The sequence below is a fragment of the Haliotis rubra genome, unplaced genomic scaffold (assembly GCF_003918875.1).
Source record: "Haliotis rubra isolate DU_JTF1 unplaced genomic scaffold, ASM391887v1 Scf53, whole genome shotgun sequence".
Lineage (NCBI taxonomy): Eukaryota > Metazoa > Mollusca > Gastropoda > Lepetellida > Haliotidae > Haliotis > Haliotis rubra.
The window spans coordinates 2879613-2903121 of record NW_025767224.1 but is presented as its reverse complement, the minus strand read 5'-3'; the positions used below and the strand labels follow the sequence as shown (position 1 = coordinate 2903121).

Here is a 23509-nt window from a genome sequence, read left to right as displayed (position 1 = left end):
TAAGCGCTATGTCTGCAAAATGTTTCTGAGTGGAGGTTGTCCTGTAGTCCTCTCAGGCAGCTGTTTAAGTTAATCAAACCTCTCCATCTCATTCATTTCAACATCTACGGGAAAACACGCTGATTGATTGTGCAGTTTTTGCAAATCTGTTCCAGTCTCAGCTTTCCAGTCAATGTTGTTATTTAAAACATCTTCCTTAAATCTTTAATAAAATGTTATTTTTCCACAACCTGGTACTCCTCAATTATTCTGAGATAATGCAAAGAAGCCGTGTTGTGTTGTTTGGTACATACAGGGCTGAATGGTTGAAAATTGTTTACATAAACATAAAATTCCACCTGTTCAGATTACCAAATATTTGAAGGAATATTTCAATAGCATTTTGGATTCAAGAAATGCCACGCATAATGTACTGATCAATCATTTACTCAAAAGACCCAAAAAAGAAACTTCATCAATGTGATTGAAAACAGAACCATCTGGTACTTCTGATTAAGAAACACAATTTAGATTCCAAGTCAAATATTTACGCTCCCAATTTCAGGAGACATTTGAGTCCGAGTGTGAGACGGCTGTAGCAGCTGCCTTGCTCGAAGCGTTGAAAATTAGATCATAATTTAGCTGCCTGGCCACAGCTCCCAATGCTTTCAACAGACCATGGTTTTTCAGCAAGGTCCCTGTTTCCAGTTTAATCTTTAGGTGATAAGCAAAGGCTCCTCCGCTGCCTCATTAAAGGCCTTCAATGACATGCTCCTGTCTAAACACTTTCAGTGTCTGAACACTTCCGCGTATGTAGAATGTCTTTAAGTGCAAGCTCTCATCAAGATGAAAACTTGCATAATGAGCAAGTAAAATTGTTTCATTTGTTGCATGAAACTTGTGTTTGAAATTTTCGACATTTTCTTATTTTCTCAATTTTTATTTTACAGTTTTAGCAAGGGTGGTGAATGTTTTAAGTTAAATAATTCCTGTTGATACCTCTAAATTAAGCCTTTACACACAAGAATTGTGTAAGAATACACATATCGATCCATGAAACATCAGAATTGTACGCCTGGAGGTTTAATGTAAGAACTCAATATCATGTGGGTTTTTGAAAACAGTTTTCAGGTCCTTGACCTAATGCACTCAGTATACCTAGGCCTTTTCTCCTAAATACATCATAAACAATTTTGAAATTTGATTGCATAAACTGATTCCTCTACATAAACCTGTCAGTACTGTAAGTTCAGAGCCACCCTCCATGAAACTTTCGCTTGAGTCACACCGCCACATCAACCAGTTATATTTCGAACTTACAGCACAACAATAATCATAAACCTTCCTGTGACTTCATAAGGGCTGTGATAAACTTTGCTTTTCCTTGAAGTGATGGCATATCAAGATATCCTTCTCAGTGTGGAATCTCTAGATCCCCAATCAGCCCCCATCAAACCTGATGCCCCATTCAATCCCTTCTTCTGTTCCTACACCTCAACCTCCATAGGACTTCGGGAACACCAAGAGTAAGTTCAAAGCTAGGTTATCTCCCCTTCCTCCATGGGACAAGCATTAATGGCAGATGAATCTGTCATTCCAACACCTAATCTTGATGTGTACATGATTTAAGCATAATGTTGGCAAGATAAGAAAAACATATTATCTTAATGAGAGAACGGTACATTTTTTAACAGCTACTTTTATGCAGCTTATGACTGGACCTGAAATTGTTTGGTCGATAAGGTAAGATAGCTGACTTTATAAGCTATCCTGAACCACTCGAGCACTTTTTCATAGTATGATTATCAGCATAGCCAGAATAGTTTCCTGCATGCAAGTTCAAAACCGGCACTTAAATCACTCAAAACAGCAAACAGGCCATATGCTGTCATTTTGATCAAGCATTTTAAAATAGTTTTTCTGGCAGCTGTCAACATGAAGGAATTCTGATCAAAAGATCACATGATATAAATTATCAATATTGTTTGGTTTATACTGATACAATATGGATACCAACCTTTAAATCCTAATTCTGTTAAACAATGGTTAAAAATACATTTGTAGCCACATTTCTCAATTTGAAATGTGCTCTGAAAGAAATATGAGATTTCCAAGGATTGAAATACGGCTTTTCACTCGACTGTTGACTTGAGAAGAGGGGCCTCAGATGCAGTAGGCAGTTTGGGGAAGCAGGGACGGCCAACTTGGGAAGAGGAAATGATGTGCATGTGTGAGCTGCCTCTGTTGTTGCTCGCGGTTCAGATACTCTTATTGGATTAGACAAAAAAAGTGCTTTCTCCTCATTAAGCCTGATTTTCTCTAAGTTACCCAGAGTTATTTCCTTAAATCTTATTTTTATCTGGAGAAATGCAAATATTGTATGACGGTGAAGTAACTGTAAATATATGTTATATGCTCAAATAAATAACAAAACTTAAGGCAGATTCTGAACAAATTCACAACTGATTAATGGAAAATGTGCAACTAACTGACAGACCATATTCACGTAGTTATTTCATCCTACTTCTGATTTTCTTCAGTGTATCAATGGCAAACTACAGAAAAACAATTGTAGATATAATCTGGTTAGAGCTACAGTTTTTAGTTCAATCAAGACAAAAGTTATTTAAAATTTATCTGAAATGTTCAAGGGTGTCAGTTCTTTCCCCCCTCAGCAAGATGTAATCTTATTTTGGAAGTCTGTCCAAGGCAGTTGAAGACAATGACATTCCTTTGTATGACATCATGCTTGGTGCACAGCGATATGTCTGCGATATGTCTGCGGGACTCCCTCCATATCGCACTTATGTGTGTTCTAGTCCCATCCTTCACCAGACATCCACACCCAGGATGCTGCGGTCAACATTTACACTAACTTCAAGTTATTTTGAAAATTTGAAAAGATAAATAGCTTTTTCCCACTGAGCAATTACACGCAACATGAAATAGTTTTTTCACGAGTCTGCCTCAACATGTGCTGTCTCGTTTTCATGGTGAGGTCACATGACTAACGTGCATCAACAACAGCATCATGACTACATCTTCACCAACTGCATCAGCTTGACGAGGAAGTGAGCATGCAATACGTTAAACGTGTCCAAGCTTACAAAACATGTTCAGATAGTCGAAATAGTTGCATGTGCTGTCGCTGGATGGAGATTTGTGTAGCAATGTGTAAGGCCCATCAGACAAAGAATGGTTGTATTGCTGTGCCTGACAGCTCTCCTTTGCGTATTATATAAGAAAATCTGGTGTAATAAACACTAATGACAACTGTGTAGATATTCACTTCCTTGCAGCTGGAGCAAGTGCAGCTCTACTGGTAATCTCTTTTCAATGGTTCCTATTCAGTAAAATTAAAATAACTCTACTTCTGGGTATTACATTTACGGTAACTGTAACTGAATGAGGTGCAGAGCAACGTGACCTAACCGAGATACTCGGTAACTCGCCACATTCAGCACTTTCAACCATACACCAACAGACCGAAATACTTAGTATCTAGTTAATACAACATCTAGGACCAGACTTGATACAACAGTTAAGGGGTGGGTGGGTCTGTCTATCGAGCTTAAGGGAGGGTGGGGTAGCCTAGTGGTTAAAGCGTTTGCTCGTCACATCAAAGAACCAGGTTCAATTCCCCACATGGGTGCAATGCGTGAAGGCCATTTCTGGTGTCCGCCGAGATATTGCTGGAATATTGCTTGAAGCGGAATAAAACTAAACCAATCACTCACTCACAACAGTTAAGACCAGACTTTATATAGCGATATTCAGCAGCAGCCTGGGTATGATAACAGTTGTTTGTAAATGTTGGAGTCAATGCCAGAACTCAAAGTAAACAGCCAAGGATGTTTTCGTAACATAACCCGAAACTTTAATGTACCTGCCAAGTTTGAAGTGTTTATAATATCATATACAGTTGCAGACCAAAAGTAAGTAAACCAGTTGCATTGAAATATAGGATATACAACCCTGACGGACCGATAGGCCTGTAGACATGATGTAGGTTAAAGTGACTTGTTCACCGTCTTGTTTACCCTCCTCCGTTGAGTGAGTGCCACAATTCTTGTTGACTTCTAACAATAAAACTTTACTCAACACCCATCAAAACAGTAACGCCTTCCGAACAATTGGAATGTCTTTCAAATTAACGCTTCTTCATGTTCCAAACGCTAAAAATAGCCGTAGTGGTACTTTAGCACATTCTTAAAGGTTTATTTATGAAGTGGGAAGAGTAAAATATGGCTTGATCTTCTCTCAGCTAAACATGTTCTAATGGTGCAGACACCAGAAGAGTCCTCCCATCTCATGATTACCCGGAGCATGGCTTGTGTCCAACACTTCCAGATAACATCTTGTCTAATTAAGTTAACATTATCAGTTGCGGTGTAGCCTTGAAGGATTTAAGTAGTCAACATTGCCAATACTGTATACTGCTTTCCTGATGAACACACACACCAGCGGCAGGTGAACATACTATCTCCCATTAAACTCATTCACAGCAGTTAATAAGATGCTTTCAAAGGCCTAGTGTAGACTATCTTAGGATTTCTATATCATATCTACAACGTAATAACAATTTGCTGTTAATAAACTTATGGAATATCAGTATCACTTCAAAACACATTAGAAACCCATTTTGAATTGCACATTATTTCTGAAGCCATGGAGATGTAGACGTTCATGGCGATGAAGGGAATCTCATTCCTGACTTTTCTACATCGGTAATAAACGTATCGTGTTGTGAAATGTAATTTCACAGTAATTAATGTGAAAAATGAAAAGAAATTTAATTTTGAAACTGGTAGCTTCATGTTAGACCATGGAGTCATTAGCCAGTAGCGAGTTACAGATGAATGATGGTCTTTTTAAGCAGTTTTAGAAGGAGTGTGTGAACAGATCAGCCAGAGTGGTTAGAATACATGTATCTATCATAGGAATGGATAACTTCATCACATCTTCACAACCATTATATATCATACAATGAATTGTGTTACTGAAGCAGTAAATCAGATTTATATACTTGATATCACAGTCTGATAACTATGCAAATGAGTCACCTATCAGGAGCCCTGATTAATCTCCATACATCGATTCAATGCTCTTTTCCTCAATTAACTATTGACTTAAATTCCCAAAATGCTTATATATCCATTTCTGAATGTATTACCATGTTTCTGTAGACAACCATGGCTGCAGTCACTTGCTACTCTTTGAAAAACCCAGCAGTTCACTCAAAACATTGTATTCATACTTTCTGAAGCTAATTCATCGCAGGAAGACACATTATTGCAAGAATGACACTATATGATAAAGAGATAAATACCCTCGTACGTTTCCGTAGTAAATCACACATTAAGAACAACAATTGCATATGCAATTTCTATTCCAAACATGTGATATTTACAACAGGAAAGCCACCCAGCTAATAATCCCCACGTCTGGCATCACTTCAGACTTCAGATGATCATCCCCAGCATGGTGGACTAGACACATAAACAATCACACAATCAGGCAAGGTCAAATCTAAACCTTCTGTCAGTGTATCTTGGAGCTACAAACTAACAACAGTATAAAAAATTAGACAACTAAAGAATTTTTTCCAAGTCTTTGAACCTCAGTTCTTTTAAGTGTTAATTAGTTTTCGGTAAACAGTACATGGCTCAAACAAACACAGCCTTGTCAAATAATCCTGAAATCGTGTAACACTCAACACTTGGGCTGACTGCTGGCACTTAGCAAATGTTGAGTGGTATATATTATATTTTGTGAATTCATGCAAAACAAGCAAATATTCAGTAAGAAACCAACACAAACGGGACTGTGTGTAACGTTATCGTTAGAGGCTTCAAGAGTTGTCTGCCCTACCTGGATGGTGTAGTCGCCCTGGGGGATCTCCTGTCCACCAAACTTGATGCTGATGGTGTAGTCACCAGGGAACTGGGGTGTGAAGCAGATGCTGAAGGTGCCGTCACTGTTGTCGATGATGTCAATGTCGATGTCACTGCCACTGGGACTGCGAATACGGCATGTCACCTTGCCGGTGCCAGCCTGAGCAGCATCGACCGTGATGACAGTTTCCTTGTTGACAGGAACACACTTCTCAGCACCATCTACAACACACAACATAGCAAGGTATTAGAGCTTTCGTATAACTGAAAAATACCTTCAAACAGATATTAACTCCTTTCAATCCCCACATATCAATTCATAATTTGATATGACTGAATTCTGGAGACTTTTAAACATATAGATATGAGCAATATGGTTCTGTTATAAAGATGAAATGAGAATTCACACATACTCTCATGTAATTATATATACGTGTGACTCTATTTTTTATCTATATATTTTTGCAGAATTTATTTTCAGATGTTTGAACAGAACAAACCTGTGATGCGGCATTTAGTGGCATCGCCTGTTGGTGTGGCCTTGACATCGAAGGGTGAGTTGGGCACTTCCTTTCCACCATACTTGACCTTGATGTTGTAGACGCCAAGATCTTCAGGAGTGTAGGTAACAGAGAAGGTGCCATCATCATTGTCCAACACCATAGGGCGGATGTAGGTACCGTCTGGGCGCTGTGGGACAAAATAATAATAATGATGTATTTATAAAGCGCCTAATATCCACCATAGAGATGCTCAGTGGCAGTTCATATAACTTTACAGAAAGGCAGCAGTGAATAGATGGGTCTTTAGCAGAGATTTAAAAGTTTTTTTCGATGAAGTGTTCCTGATTTCCTTTGGAAGACAGTTCCACAGTTTAGGGCTGGCACAGGAGAACATAATCAATTTAGCCTGGGATTCACAGATTGTTTGCTATAATTGTTTCATTAGCGTGAACATATCAGATTAACTCTGTCTCTCAGTGATTACAAATATACAAAACGAAAGATGTTCAAAAACGTGATAGATTGGGTATGGCATAAACACGGAAATTTCAGTTTGTAGCTACAATTACCTGCACGAAGACCTCTAGATCAGCAATTCCGGCTTCTCTTGTGTCAATGTCAAAGGTTACAGGCAAACTTGCTGGGACAGCATTACTGACACCTGGTCCAGTGACCTTGACCTTGCTTGCATCAACCCCAGGTTGCACGTTCATGTTAAATGGACTGCAACAGAAGAGAATCAAATATAACGTGATGACTCACCACCAACAGCTTATACAGGAATTAGCAAACTAGCAGAATGATGACAACTTTGAATTAGAAATGATAAACATAATTCAATGACAGTAATATTATACATGACTTTCTCATAACAGTTAGAAACTGATGAAACAAAGCCAGTAGTGTCACACAAGTTATCTCCCCTTATTCTACAACAATAGCAAACCTGATTCCATTGAAACACACAAATCTAATTTCAGTCAATCATAGTGATTCCTATTCTAACAGTTCAATCCAAATAAGGTCATCATCATTACAGTCATTACAAAGGACCCCCAAAATAAAGTTTCTGTTTTCATGAAGTTTCTTCACCTCTTTGGCACATTCTGTCCTCCATATTTGACATCCACCTTGCACTTTCCCTCGTCAGCAGGGACGTAGGTTGCATTGAACACACCTTCTTCCACTGGCACAATCTTAGCTTTTTGGGGTTTGCCTGAAAGAAAGGGGAAAATATTGTCAATGCAATACTGTACATTTGTTGCAAGCTGTTGCTACAGTAGAGGACAACACTGATAGTGTATTGCGATTTGTTCCTATATTTACGATGCCTATAAAGACAAGTCATCCCAGCACACTCAAGTTACCTCCCTTGCTGACCAACATGGTTAGTCGTTGCCTTTACTGTATGCTCGTGTGACAGAGAACTTTTTAAAAATGTTGCTATTACATCCATAGGTCACTTGCTGACCTTCTCATAATCTTATACTGGTGATATATACGAATCGCTATGTATTTGTGACATCTGGACTGTCTCACTTGATGAGTACAGGTACTCATAATGGCCAATAAGTTTTCAGATGAACATTTTCTTCATTCTGTCATTTAGTATTTCAGTTGCATATTGACTCCTTACCACTTTGATCGGTGTATGTGACATCCACGGGTGCCTTGCCAGCCTCCTTGGCGTCAATGGTGAAAGTGGCTGGTTCTCCTGCACGCACTTCCTTCGAGTCAATTCCAGGGCCGTAGCACTTGACCTTGCTGGCATCAACAGGGTCGCACACGCTGACACGGAATGGACTGCCTGCAATGCATCATGGGAAAAGCATATACTGCTAATGTATGACATATTAATACAATCGTATACAATTTGAATAAAATAATCAGATCATGGAATATTTATGTCAAACTTTTAGCATCAGAAACAAACAGAAAGTCTATCCTACCAGGGATATCTTTATCAGCAAACTTGACGGCGATGTCGTAGTCTCCGGCCTTGGTGGGCTGGTACTGGACTTTGCAGGTACCATCACGGTTGTCCTGGCAGTTCATCTGGGCCTCCACTGGGCCTTCAATAGCAAGGCCAAGTCCTCCCTTACCAGCACCACGCATATCCACAGTGAACTCTGCTGGCTGGTTGGTGACTCCGCCCTCGAGACCTGGAAGTGGGCAATATGTTGGTTATGGTCTCAGTCATACACATTAGGGCTGTAAGACTGTGTTCAGCGTCAATACTGCACATCGTCATAGAGTGGAGTACAGGAAAGAACAACTGCCACTGTAAATGGGATTCAACTGTCATGTACAATACTCCATTCCTTCACAGATATCATAGAGAAGAAGGCATACACACCTATTTTAGTAAATAGCTGTTACAAAGCGTTGAAATACCATGTTTACACTCCTTCAAGATGAAAGAAACAAGGATATCTATACTGACTACTGCCTTTATCATTGAGCAGGGAGCTATCATGAAGAATATGAAGGTCATGAATAATATGGGCAGGGCTCAGGAACAATGTCTGACAATATCTCTGAAATTCAAAAAGGTGATTCAATTACAAACAAATTTGATCTAAAAGTGACAGAAGTAGTGTGTTACCTGGTCCATAGGCCTTGACCCTGTTGGGGTCATTTCCGGGAACAGCCTGAACTTTGAAGGGGGACTGAGGAATGGGGGCCTCGTCGTAGGTGACGTCGAGTGACACTGGACCTGTCAAACAATCACCAAGTTCAGTCAATCATGTTGTGCTATTGTTCACTGGATCAAGCAAATACATGGAGACTTTTCCCATAACATGACACATCAAGTTAAAATATCCAGTGTCAGTGATAACTTTACACAATGTTTGAAACACTGCAAAATATCTAAAGAAAAATAATAAGCTAATAACAAATTGTGATATTCAGTCTTCATGAAAATGGTTGAAAAATAATGACTGTCTATGGGAGACAACTCTTGTACAAAAAACCCAAGACACACATCCATATGATGTGGCTGTAAAATCCGCCTAATGTTTCACAGTACATACCTTCTTCAAATGGTGTGTACTGAACGTTGTAGGTCCCGTCGCCATTGTTACGAACAGCAGTGTCATTGAGGGTGCCAGAGGGGTTCTTAAGGATGGCTCTGACTTTGCCCTGTCCAACGGGGCTCACCGACTTGGCATCAACGGTGAACTCGGTCGGAGACTCGATGAACACTCCTGGAAAACAGCCAACTGGATGTTAGTAATGTCCTTTGTCAGACTCGCCACAATGGATGGGAACGGATGAATGATTGGAAGACAGGCGAAACAAACAACACTACAACAATACAACAATACACAACAGTACAAGTGGACGAAGAAAAATGATTTGCCTTCTAAAGGCAACATACAACAGAAATTACAGAATGAATTTTGAAAATATTCAAGATTATTTTATCCAAACTCAATTAGTTGTACATGTCTGCAAGTCTTAAATTACCTGAGAAAAATCAACCTTAGTTATCCAATGTACAGTCTCTACATTCTCTACATACCATTTGCTTCAGTTGTTTGTAAAATAACATCTCAATCCCATCACTCTAATCACTAACACAGCAGTTGTGCTGAGTAAGTCAAATGTTTCCAAACAAAGCTATGGTGAGGAATGGTTCAAGGTTCACACATCTTAGTGCGGACAAAGAGAACACTGGATTATCAGGGATGAAGCAAATGTGATAAGTTAGAAAGAAGCACTTCATAAACCTACACACATTACCCTATAAGGGCAAAATGAAATCAAGCAATATCTTTGACAGAATTATTCTAAAGGCTACCCTGACATCACTATTCCCAACATCGTGTACATTATGCAAAAAGCTGATATACAAACAGTCATGCTATTCTCAGCATGTGATATCAAACATTCCAGTTTGAGTTAGGACAACATTCATTAGTGACAGGAAAAATGAAAACATTCTGGGCAAGAAGCAGCAACACTGCGATTCTGATCATAACAATCTTCTGGCTGTGAACAATTAAATATGCCTTCAAAAAAAGCATCTACAGGCAAAACAGTAAAGCTGTGATCTAAACTGGTATCTATTATTGTTACCTGAACCTAAGCCCGTTTTTAAGACTAGTTGTCAGGAAACACAGATTAACCCAAAAATGAAAAACTGATGACAAAACAAAAACAAACAACCATATTAGTAACAAATGGTATCAATGATAAATTGTTAAAGTTCCTGGAAAAAAGTTAGAACCGATGCAAGGAAAATAAAATGAGGGGTGATGAAGACATAAATGAGTGAAAAATGTGTTTGGGGACAAGACATGCATCTTAAACATGACAAAGAGTTATCTTTTCCTGGTGTTGTTAGTGAATGATCAAGGTGCACCACGTTTAGTCATTGTGAGTGATGCATCATGGGTAGCAGACGATCCTTGGCGCGCTAAAGACCAGTCACTCCATGCAATGTTTACCATCGGGTGAGAGTCCAGGGCCATAAGCTGTGACCCCCTTCAGGTCAGGCTTCTTGACAGCAGGTCCTGCTGGGGGGCCGGTACTGGGAGTAATCTGGGCTGTGAAGGGCGACATGGGGATATGCTGGTCGCCATAGGTAACATTGATCTTGTATGTTCCTGCGGGGGCAAGTAGGAAACACCACAGGTGCCGTCTCCATTGTCCTTACAGTCGATTTTGGATTCTCCTGGACCTTCTACAGTGACCCCGATGCCTCCTGGGGTCTTGGCTTCTCTGGTATCAATGGTGAATGTTGCAGGCTTCAATGCCTCACCTCCCTTCAAACCAGGACCATAGGCAAGGACTTTTGGAGGTCGGAAAGCTTCAACCTTGAAAGGTGACTGGGGTACTGGGTTGCCACCATAGGTGACATCGACCTTGTGAGGTCCAGGCTCATTGAAGGAAACCTTGGCTTTGTGACCTTCTACAGATTCAGTGACGGGCATGTCCTTGGTCTTTCCAGTAGGGGATGTTACCTGCACTGTGGCATTGGCCTTGGGGAGGCCTTTGCTGATGATGTCGACCTCGGAGGTCACACCAATTGGCATTTCTTTGAGGAGAAAGATTGTCATCGATATAGATTCTGTGCATTAACTGTTTACTTCTGTTTTGCTAACACACATATTATTGAATCAAAATCAACATCTACTGTATACCGAGCTAACAGGATGATGTCCTAGATATGACTAGAAGTGATTTGTCGAGGTCAGCAATATTCCAGCTCTATCACAACAGCCTGACAACTATCTGGGACAGGCAAACCAGTGGACGATAGCATGAGCAATCATCACACTGACTGGTTGTGATCAAACACAGTCAGCAAGGTGACCCAATCCTCCTATTATCACTTGAAACACACATGGACTTCATGAAACCCAACAAAATCCAAGCAGAAGAAAGCACAGTTGTAACATCTTAACACATCAATACTAAAATACCCTGTGAACAGTCCATATTTTACCTACAATTCTGAGTAAGCAGGTAAGAATAAGTTTCTCAGACCATAAATCTAGTTTTACTCATGTGAATGATTTGAGGGCTACTCACTTGGTTCTAATCCAACGACCTTGACCTTGCTGACATCGATGCTGGATTCCACAGTGACCTTGATAGGGCTCTGGGGGATGGGCTTCTCAGCAAAGTAGACCTGGACGGTGTACGTTCCGGGGGATTTTGGTTCATACTCCACAGTGAAAGTACCATCACCATTGTCAGTGGTCTTCACAGGGACATCACGTCCATTAGCATCAGTCAGTGCAATAGCAACATCACCTACAACAAACACATGTTCTTAGTACTTCCATGACACCACAAAGAGTTATCTGCTGATATATCACGTTCAAACATATCACCACTAAAATATGCCTAAACAGATGGAAACCAAGTCTTGTTTACTGTCTCTTTTAGCACACTAATAGAAAAAATCAAATCTATCCTCTCTTAATATATATTGAACTGTTCCTATTTGATGCCTACCTGGTCCAGCCTTGGAGCAGTCCACCTTGAAGTAGGTAGTTTTGCCAGTTTTGACTCCCTTCTCTACACCAGGGCCGAACACCTTCACATTGGAAGGGGTGCTTGGCTCGGACACATACACCTGAAAACATATACACCAAAATTGAATACTTCATCCTTTGTGACATTTAAAAGAAAGTAATCTAGGCTACTACAACCATTGTCAATGTTTTCAAAGACTGAGTGATCGGACAGTCTTCAAATTTGGAGCACAAGATACAAGTTTCACCTATGAAAGGAATAGCACCTGGGTATTTAGCATAACCGGTGAATACATCAACCACTAGTTATCACACTGAACCTACACAGGCTTTCCCATAATGACATAGTTCTACATCATGGTTTAACCATTTTTCTCAAGATATCCTGTAACTTTAACTGACATCAACTCACTCGGTATGGGCTGTTGGGAATGGTTACGCTGCCGTAGGTGATCATGACGGTGTGTTTGACGCTGCGCTTAGGCATGTAGCGGCAGGTGAAGGTGCCGTTCTTGTTGTCAGTGACCTGAACATCCACAGGCTTGTAGTCTACGTCAAGGCAGGAGATCTTGAGAGGCTGGGGACTGCGGCCAGCGGAGCGAGTGTCCACGGTGAACTCTGCCATCTTACCGGTGGTGACGCCAGTCTTCTGTAATCCTGGACCCTTGGCAATGACCTGGCAGAGGAGGAAGGTGATATAGGTTAGGGAACGTGATGAATACACCAAGTTTCCACCAGGTCAGGTCATGAAGCATAAAAGGCTCTCCTAAATGTATGCAAACAAAGAGTAGGAGAAATATGTCACTTAATCCTGTGTGAAAAATAATTGATTTTAAATTTTCTCTCCCTTACTTAACATACAAATATATGTTACAAATTCAAAAGCACCTTCCCTAATCAGTTCTTTTCCCAACCATTCCCAACTACTTGTAGGTCAGCATTATCACTCTTGGGCCTACATCATGTCTACATTGTCTTCATCAACTTAACCCATACAACACTGAAACTGGTAGCCGCCAAAGAGAAAAATATTCAATTGTCGGAGATAGCAACACTCAGGTTGACCCAATAAGAAGACTTCATAAACCAGACAATATGTAATAGCAGAGCCTGGGTCTCGCTTAAGTACTGTCATCAATAACTGTACCCTACATACCTTTGAAGCATCGAATTCTCCTGAGGGTGAGATCTGGGCCATGTAGGGTGATTTAGGGATGTCCTGGTCGTTACACAGAATGTGCACAGCATATTCTCCAGCCGTGGTTGGCCAGTAGGTGACGTCAGCCGACCCATCACCGTTGTCCTTGCAGTCAATCTTTGCCTGGGATGGACCCTCAATGGAGAAGCCTGACAGGGGATACAAGGATCCACATCAATGAATGCCAACTAAGGATCAACATCTGTATGCTAGCTGAGTCAGCAAATAGTATGCTGATTTCAGTCACATCACAGTGGGCATCATAATTTATTTTATTAGACCATTTTCTTCCTCAGCAATGAGAAATACAAAAAACAGAGTAATTTTCAAATCCCATCAAACAGTTTTCAATCAACTCTTATTCACACATTTTTCATTTTAACAGACAACCATGTGTAATCGTTTTGTTATGGGCCTCTGTAAACCAAGAGCATTTAAAGACAGGCCAGTGATTCATAAACAAAATATAGCTTAGCGATCAAGACAAATATGACTTATGATTTTTAAATTTTAAGTTGAAATCCACTTCAACATTGCCTTCATGAATACAATGGTTCCTGTAAATGCCTTTTTAAGATGATAGTGACTCAGTAGTAAGACAAATGATCTCACCGAGAGCTCCGACCTCGCCGTTGGTTTCCACGGTGAAGACAGCGGGCTGTCCAACCACTCCAGCCTCAAGGCCTGGTCCGTACGCCCGAATCTTGGACTCCATGTATGGTCCCACATCCACCTTGAAGGGACTCTTGGTGATGTGGACATCTCCAAATGTGACGTTGATGACATAGTTGCCTGGCTTGGTTGGCGAGTACACACAGTTGTAAATTCCTTCCTCGGTGGTTGACAAGACAACCTTACAGGGGACATCAATGCCGCCGGGTCCAATCACCTGGACTTTGACGGTGGCATCGCCAGCACCAGCAGTGTGGACCTTAAAGTCAGCCTGGTCGCGCACACGGATACCGCGTGGCTGGATGCCACGCCCGGAAGCATAGCACATCTTTGCATTTGAGGCTAAAACAAGAAATACTTGCTGATAATCCACTGGGAAAGAAACTGCATCAAACCAGTATAACATAAGTGACTATCTTTCTATCATCAATCATTATTCATTTCATGAAACATTACTCTATTCCAGACATAATTTCAGGAAGTCAACATAACACCATGTTCCAGATTCCAACAATATCATGGCAGCCTATACATAATTCAGTTTGAACCAGACGATCTTGTGATCCATATTGTGATCACAGATCCACACTATCAGTGCAATATGGATGAAATGAACCAGGTCTGACCACCCGTTCCACCTGGTCACCTCTCATAACCACAATAGGTTGTGGATGGCCTACATTCCCAGAATCTCCAGTAGGCAAGAAGGAGCAAGTTGTACAACATACCGGTACTAGCATCTTTATGTTTTGCAGTTACTAGAACCAAAGGCTTTGATGCTATGAACTCACCAACCACAAGCCCATGCAGACTATCATTTTGGAAGATGACCCATATAATATCTGCACTACTTCAGTGAAATTGTCACTTACGTGGTGAAACGTTGACACCAAAGGGGCTCTTGGGGATCTGGTTTCCTGAGAAGAACACGTTGATGGAATGAAGTCCGGAAACCATGGCGATGTACTCTACAAGGAAAGTGCCCTGTTTGCCAGGAACAGCCTGAATGCTGGGCTTGACGGTGTCCTTGCGGCCGTGGGGGTCAAGGATGGCAACGTCAACCTTCCCATTGCCTGCACCTACAGAGGAACGAGGGGGTTGGTTGGTTATTGGAGATTTCACTATTAGTAGGTTGTTAAAAAGGAAATGGTAAAATTAGTACATGATCGTAAGCATGATGTTGATGCCATGTGTCAGTGTGCTATGACCATTGCATTCAAGGAGGTCAACTCTAAAAACAAAACTCTGTGTTGATGAAGGGAATGTTTAACACATGTAAATACAGTACTGATGCCTTTATGAAAGAAGCTATTACAAAAGAATTCTAGGTCGTACTTGACAAGATGAACGCTTAGCAACAGAGGATAATTTTCAAATTGCGCTTCCAAAATGCAGCTGCACCTGATCAGTGCGCTGACCAGTACATATTGTCTTAAGATGCTCACACTAACAACTGGTGACCATAGGCAGGTGGTGAAATGGCCAAGAGAACACACTTACCTTGGGTGAAGACTTCAAAGTAAGTCTTCTTGCTACAGATGACGCCAGTCTTCTCCAGACCTGGTCCCTTGGCAGTCACCTTACTGGGGTCACCAGCCTGGCCCTCCACATTTACAGTGTATGGGCTCTTGGGGATCTCCTTCGTGTTGAACTTTACAATAACCTGTGTTGAACTTTACAATAACCTGTGGAGGAATAGTCAGTGGGTGAGGGAGGTACATAAGTCTGGCACAAAAACTTCTACATTCTGCAAAAAGTCTGTACAACTATTTTGGGTACTTTTTTCATCACGTTTTTATACATTAATCTGAATTGCAGGTGTATATGGACAGTTATCCTGTATGATGCTGGGTGTATATGGTCAGTTATCCTGTATGACGCTGGGTTTACATGGACAGTTATCCTGTATGATGCAGTGGGTTTACGTTGTATGATGACTATCCTGTATGATGCTGGGTTATATGGACAGTTATCCTGTTGATGCTGGGTGTATCACAGTTATCCTGTATGATGCTGGGTGTATATGGACAGTTATGTTGTACATTATATGGTCAGTTATCCTGTATGATGCTCTGAATTGGACAGGTGTATATGGACAGTTATCCTGTATGATGCTGGGTGTATATGGACAGTTATCCTGTGTAGCTGGGTGTATATGGCTGGGTTTATCCTGTATGACAGTATTATCCTGTATGATGCTGGGTTTATATGGACAGTTATCCTGTATGATGCTGGGTGTATATGGACAGTTATCCTGTATGATGATGCTGGGTGTATATGGTATGACATATGGACAGTTATCCTGTATGATGATGGGTGGTGTATATGGACAGTTATCCTGTATGACGCTGATGGTGTATATGGTCCTGTAGTGGGCTGGTATCCTGTATGACGCTGGGTGTATATGGACAGTTATCCTGTATGACGCTGGGTTTATATGGACAGTTATCCTGTATGATGCTGGGTTTATATGGACAGTTATCCTGTATGACGCTGGGTTTATATGGACAGTTATGCTGTATGACCCCACATACTGACCCTGTATTGTCCTTCCATGGTTGGTGTGTAGCAGCAGGAGTAGGTGAGGTTCTTGTCGTTGTTGAACACCACCTCACACTGAAACACAACACATACTGTCAATTTTTGTAATTATCTGCCCCTGCCTCATGCTACACATGGTTAAGGTTAATTCTAATCAGAAAATGAAAATCAGTAAATACCTCTTAAAGGCCAGAAACTGGTCACAGAATTTGTGGAAATTTGTACAAATTGGTGAAACAAATTGGAGGAAAGTAACATTAAAGAAGGATTCTATACTCACTGTCTCCTGTTTGCCCTTGGGGTTGAGGACGATGACGGTTACCTCGCCCTTGCCAGCACTGTATGTGTCGATGGTGAAGCGGGCTGGTGCTCCAACCTGGTTACCCTTAGGCTCCACACCAGGGCCAAAAGCCCGCACGCGGTTGGGGTTGACACGAGGGCGGGTGGGGGCTCCAGGCTTCAGCTTAGACTTGGGGAACTGAGACAGGTACGTCATCATACTCATCTCGTCCACCTTCGGGTTGGTCAGCTCGGTGGGCTTGATCAGCTGCAAGCAATGGGCAATAACAACCATGAACACACAGTGAGTGTATATACCGGTAGAACATATTCCCCACGACTACTGGTTTATCAATGCAGACTGTGTTGGTCTGGCTGAGGCTAACCAGTCCAATACTGCATTTCAGAATACCATCAAACTCTCTTCCAAATATGCCTCACACCTGGCACTCCATGCTATATAATTAATATACATTATGATCATCATAATCATTATTATTCAGCCACAGCTAACATTGAGGCCACACAATCATACTTTTCATTGGGTCTTACACAGATAACGTGCCGACATCTGGGCAGTATTGGAATCCCCGTGGAAGGAAGAGTGTGTGTGTGAGTATTGTAGGTGTAGAGTGGTTCAAAGTGAGTGCTTCACAACACAATCAAGGTCAGCCAGGCCACACTTTAGAGCTTATTCTACAATTTTCGAAAATATCCCCACTTGTGTATCCACTGTATACAATCAATCACCACTCTTCACAGTCATAAATGAATAACTTATATATAGTCATAACCTTTATCTCTGTATAGTTTTGTTAAAGCTAAATCCACATATATTCATGGCATTTTATTTGTAATAAAAACTTGAAAATTTACAAATCATAATAAATAAAGACATGATAGATTTTATGTAATCCAATATTGCTGATACTTTATAGACTTCAAGGTACAAACATTCTAAACGAATAAACACTTTATTACGATTGCAAAATGGAACAAGCAAAATGTCTCTGATCTAAAGGAATTTTTTATCCATGTGTGCGACAAGACTGCAGGAATTATTAGAGGTGAAGAAAATATTCTTGTGTTTCCAAATGAAAAGCAACATGTCTGAGATTCCACTTGAAGTGTTGGCACACATTATCACCAGCTTCTGGTCTGTGTGTCACAGTGGGATATGGGCGGGGAGTCGTTTGAATGTCAGCTACCACTACTTCAAGCGGTGATAGGAAACCTGAGACTTGATCAGGGTGTGAGCTCCATATATTCATTACACATTGTAACATGTTACAGACACTTCCACATGCCAAGTGTAAGCCGTAAAGTGGACTTAAGACCAGCTTTACGCAGATGCTGCATTAAGAGATTTATCATGCACATTCATTGAACAGCTCATAGCTCAATAACCTGACACAAATTCCTTACAGGAGTCAGCATATGATAGCATACAAGGATGCATTTCACAAACAGTTGTGAATGGTTTGCAAGGATTTGGGCAGACATTTAATAAATGTTTTCATAACAAAACACCCTAGATCTAAGACAACACTCTATGTGTCCCATTTTTCTCTCCCCCTGTCCAGTTGCTGAGGTAAATGTTGCAGGTCAGGCTACTGCCTAAACCATGTCACCTCTCTACAGTAACATCTGCACACAGTAATTACCTCCCTTTATCCTTGCCTTACCCATCTTCTTGTATGGATGTGGACAATTAGTCTGTTGAACCAGATATTATTTTTTTACCCTAACCATATGGTTTGAATCTGCGAAAGCCTGCAGCATTCCTATCAGTACAGATAGAGCAATTTTCTTATTACTCACCAAACCTACAGAAAAGATGAACTGGTACTTTAAGTTTAATTGTAACCATGGTAACAAATTAGAAATTAGTGCCTGTGTTTATGTACAAATAGAGTTATTTTTGGGAACCATTTACTCATTAGCCTATAAATGCAATCTAAAGAAGACACAAATACCAGTGACTACAACATCTGAATATCATTTTAGGATAAATACTGGTTTAATCAGACACAATTACATTGACCTTGAATCTGAAAGTCAGCAGAAATGGATGACCTTGGCAAGAAGTTAGGAACCAAGATGGGCAGTTTGCCAAGCGGAATACTTCATGATGGAGGCTGATGCCGTTATGGGAGCTGCATGGCAGTGTCAAAACACTCCGGCTCCTGTCTTGTATGGTGTCGGCGCCACCTGCAGTATCAGGTAACACCGCCAACGTGCACACTGCCATTCCACACTCATAAGTCTCAAGGAAGTATGGAGGTAACCATCAGTGGCTGATAAATCTTATTAGTCAGTAAACATTGCTTGAACAAGATAATACATCCAGAATCACATATTGTTATCTCGGTTAAACATCTCATTTCTCCATACCAAGATTGAGTTCTGATAAAACTCGTTTCATAATATTTATATTTTTTCAATTTTGTCCAATTATTTCATGACAAAACTCTTTTTACTGCACGTTTTATGTTTTACCACATTATCTTCTGCATGTATTAATTTCAACATATCTTTGGGTTTAATTTCCTTACTTCAACCTAACCGTATATATTCATGAAATATAAGACCCGTGAAGATCCGGGGTAGAATAGGTCTTCAGCAACCCATGCTTGCCACAAAAGGCGACTATGCTTGTTGTAAGAGGCGACTAACGGGATTGGGTGGTCAGGCTCGCTGACTTGGTTGACACATGTCATCGGTTCCCAATTGAGCAGATCATTGCTCATGCTGTTGATCACTGGATTGTCTGGTCCAGAATCGATTATTTACAGACCCCCACCATATAGCTTGAATATTGCTGAGTGTGGCGTAAAACTAAACTCACTCACTCACTCATGAAACATAATGTTTAATTATTATATTATTTAATTTTACATCCAAACATTTATCTTATGAAAGTTTAATACTAATAATGACACTCATCTTTAACATGTTTATATGCAAATTGTTAACACATTAACCCAAGAATGGATGGTCCCGCTGAAAGGGCGTGCCTTATCACAACGTGCTCCATCCCCTTGGGCCATTCTGCCTTGGGTGGGACACAGTTGATATCAGTCCTAATCAATCATCATGACTGGAATGATATTCAAAATATCACACGGTGAACAGCAGTGCGTGCCACTAACCCATTCTGTCAGTCTCCACCTCACTTCCTGCCCTCACATTCACAAACCCATTACCTTCTTCACAGATTATTATGTCAATAGTGCTGAAAACAGCCTGCGTGTTTAAACTATTGAATGTAAGATCACTGCATAAAAATATTGCTCAACTGCAGCATGATTTGATGCATGTACAGTCATTAATTCAAGTTGCCTTTTTGAAACGGAACATGATCAAGTGTGATCAAGTGCAGGCTGGGTAATTGTGGGGCGTAGAGGAGATTATGATAGCTATATTAGCTGTATTTAGACGTGAATTGGGAAACATGACTACACTATGGCTCTGCACTATATTACAAGCCAATAATAATAAATATAATTTTCTTTGATTCCTTTATAATAAAATGTATAATTGATATAATTAGCACATGCAATAATATGCCAATACCAGTGTTATACGGACCTTGCTATGGAAGTACTCAGGTCATTACTGTTCGTTACTAGATGTTATATGTGGTTTTATTCCCCATGTTGTATCTGCCTACCTGTGGTACATCTAGCCACTGCTCAGCTGCATCCATGGCCTCCTTGGCATTGTCCTTGGCCTTCTTGGGATCCCAGGTGTCCCAGTCAGGGCACAATCCTGAACAAAATAGTCATACTATACTATATATCTGCCATCACAGTTGCCTAACTGTCAAACACCTAAATAGCACCATTTGCCAAACTGTAGCTCATATACTGGCGAAATAAACATTCACTTTGCTTCTTATGTCCTGCAAGCTATCCGTTTCATTATTTCATTTATTAATATGTAAATATATTTTCTGAGGCTGTATTATAATTTAACAAACAATACAGACTAAAACATTATAGTGAGGGTATACAACAAAGTTGAAAGAAATATCACAGTGGCACATCAAAAACAGTTTACTTCTTTGGCAATGATATATTTGCTAACTAATGCTTTCAATAATCTCCTGGATACCAGCAATTTTAATCATCTAGCTTGTGTAAAGAACATCCAAAGATATACCTGGGCCGCAGGCATCAACCAAGGCTCCAATTGCCTTGCCGTCGTTCCAGTCGGTGGTAAAGTTCTTGATGGGCAAGTCGGGCACCTTGCTCTGCACCCAGTTGAGGAGCCTCTGCTTGGGTGTGGGTCCCCCCTCTGAGGGTGTTGGTTCCTCTCCCTCCCACATGGGCATGGAGATGGAGTAGTGGAGGATGAGCGTCCATATCAGACCCAGGATCAGCTTCAGCTTCTTGTCCACAATGTCAGAGCTGTCTGTAACACAAGGAGAATAGGGTAAGTCAGGTTGTTGATATGATCACAGCGCATCTGAACTGTCTCTAGGACAATATTTATGCTCTTTAATGCCACACTCAGCAACCTAAGTCAACCGAGTCACAGGTCTGACCACCCAATTCTGTTAGTTGTCTTAAGCATAGGTTGGTGAAGACCTGTTATGACTCATATCTTCAAGGGGTCATGGAATCATGACATGATTGGATAGTGCCTGGACTCTCTGTGATACAAGGACAAAAGGGTCACTCAGATTGCTCACTAGACTAACAACTAGTCTCTGAAATGAACATATTTTACAAAAAAAAGCTCATATTAAAAAAATAAAATATAATCATTTCCTTTCATTATCTAGACTTGCCACATTATCTAGACTTGCCACATTATCTAGACTTGCCACATTTTCTAGACTTGCGTGGGCTTTCCTGGATATATTTGCTTCAGGATCTGTATGTCAGACTAATTACTCACATGGATATATTTGCTTCTGTATGTCAGACTAATTCCTCACATGATCAAAAAGTGTCTTGCTGGACATGCATGTCATGACAAAGTTTACTTTCCTGGCTTCCTCTCACAAGAAAGGTGGATTTTCTCTTTATTCCTAATTTTTATGACAGTGTTCAGAGTTATTCAGGGTTAGTTGGTAATGCATCTTGGCCACACATCATACAGAACCAAGTCTCCAGGACCTGAGAAATAACAACATCTATCCCACACCTTAAAGTCCTACATGACCTGGTGAATCAGACCTTATCACTACCCAGCCCCTGCACACATGTGATGAGCAGTACTTCTTGTAGGTACACTGAATGCTGCTGCTGCTGTAGGGGATGTTCCAGGTCAGATTCCTATCCCCCTGGTCTGCTCTATGTGCAGTGTTTCCCACCCCCAGATAACACAACACATTAACACTCACAGCACCACAACCAACACATTTGACCCTCTTTCTTAATCCAGCACTTGAGTTGAGATGAAGGGCTTGTTCAAACATTAACTTAACACTTATGGTGATTTTACCACAACAATGTCCAATCAATACCACATTATTGTAGTTTCCTACAATGCAAAATCTGTCAGGATGTTAGCTTTATCCAAAGAACCCTTGAGATCTAGCTTTGCTCTTAGGTTGTACTGAGTAAAAAGTCCACAGGGTAGAGTAATTCTAGTCTGTCTCACAGTCCTTGAACCACATTATTTTCCCTACTGCCTAGCCCTCCCTGCAATTCTAAAGCCCTAAATGAAGCAAGTCTAGATTTCCCCATGTAATCTTCCAACTCACTGCAGCTCCTTCCTTTATTTGTTACTATCAAAATCATAAATATTCAGGGACTAAGCATTAGTCTAGAATAATTCTATCCTTATAACTGGCAAGTCTTGATAAGAATGCCAGTTGCATAGGGATAATTTGTTCTTATTATACTCATGTGATCTAGAAATTGGGATTTAAACAAGTTATGATTTTCTTGGAGACTTGCGCAAGTCTACCCTAAATCCTATATTCAGTTTGAAAAATGCAAATCACGATAATAACCAGACCAGACACATCATTAACAGGAACGTTTGCTTAGTCTTCTCACCACTGCTGCGAATAAACAAGCATTTTTTATATTACACTTTAAATACAAACACATGGTGCTGTATGGAGTTTACCTACATATCCTGTAACTTGTATCAGTTGTGCAGAATATAGCACACTGTGGTCTTACATTCCAAGCCAATATTTGCTGAGCTGTGCAGCATTCAGCATACACACAGGGTAGCTGGTATCAATATCAGAGAGGTAGAAGCTGGTTCTATAGTCATGTAACCAGGAAACGTTCATTGTAAATACAGTTTAAGGGGAGAAAAACTCTTGAATATTGATTAAATGTAACTTGCATCGAGGATGACACAGGTGAGAGATGTACACCTGACTACTGAACTTCGGCCGTAGCTATGCAGTGAAACAGATGGCCAGAGAAACTGGTTATTCAAATGATGAATGATTAATCAGCATAGAGCACTGTCCAAGTGTTC

General features: G+C 40.6%; 1 protein-coding gene across 1 annotated transcript in view; it reads right to left on the bottom strand.

Annotated features, from left to right (window-relative positions):
* Positions 1–23509, bottom strand: part of LOC124252938 (filamin-A-like) — a 96527-nt gene that overhangs the window by 38363 nt on the left and 34655 nt on the right. The window contains 21 exon segments of the mRNA XM_046686625.1: positions 5851–6095; positions 6374–6563; positions 6946–7099; positions 7469–7592; positions 8013–8183; positions 8326–8538; positions 8982–9092; positions 9412–9585; positions 10831–10995; positions 10998–11420; positions 11918–12142; positions 12347–12467; positions 12779–13042; positions 13523–13713; positions 14177–14578; positions 15109–15315; positions 15737–15899; positions 16775–16852; positions 17058–17324; positions 20730–20827; positions 21221–21472. Of these exon segments, the coding sequence (XP_046542581.1) occupies positions 5851–6095; positions 6374–6563; positions 6946–7099; positions 7469–7592; positions 8013–8183; positions 8326–8538; positions 8982–9092; positions 9412–9585; positions 10831–10995; positions 10998–11420; positions 11918–12142; positions 12347–12467; positions 12779–13042; positions 13523–13713; positions 14177–14578; positions 15109–15315; positions 15737–15899; positions 16775–16852; positions 17058–17324; positions 20730–20827; positions 21221–21472 (4238 nt within the window).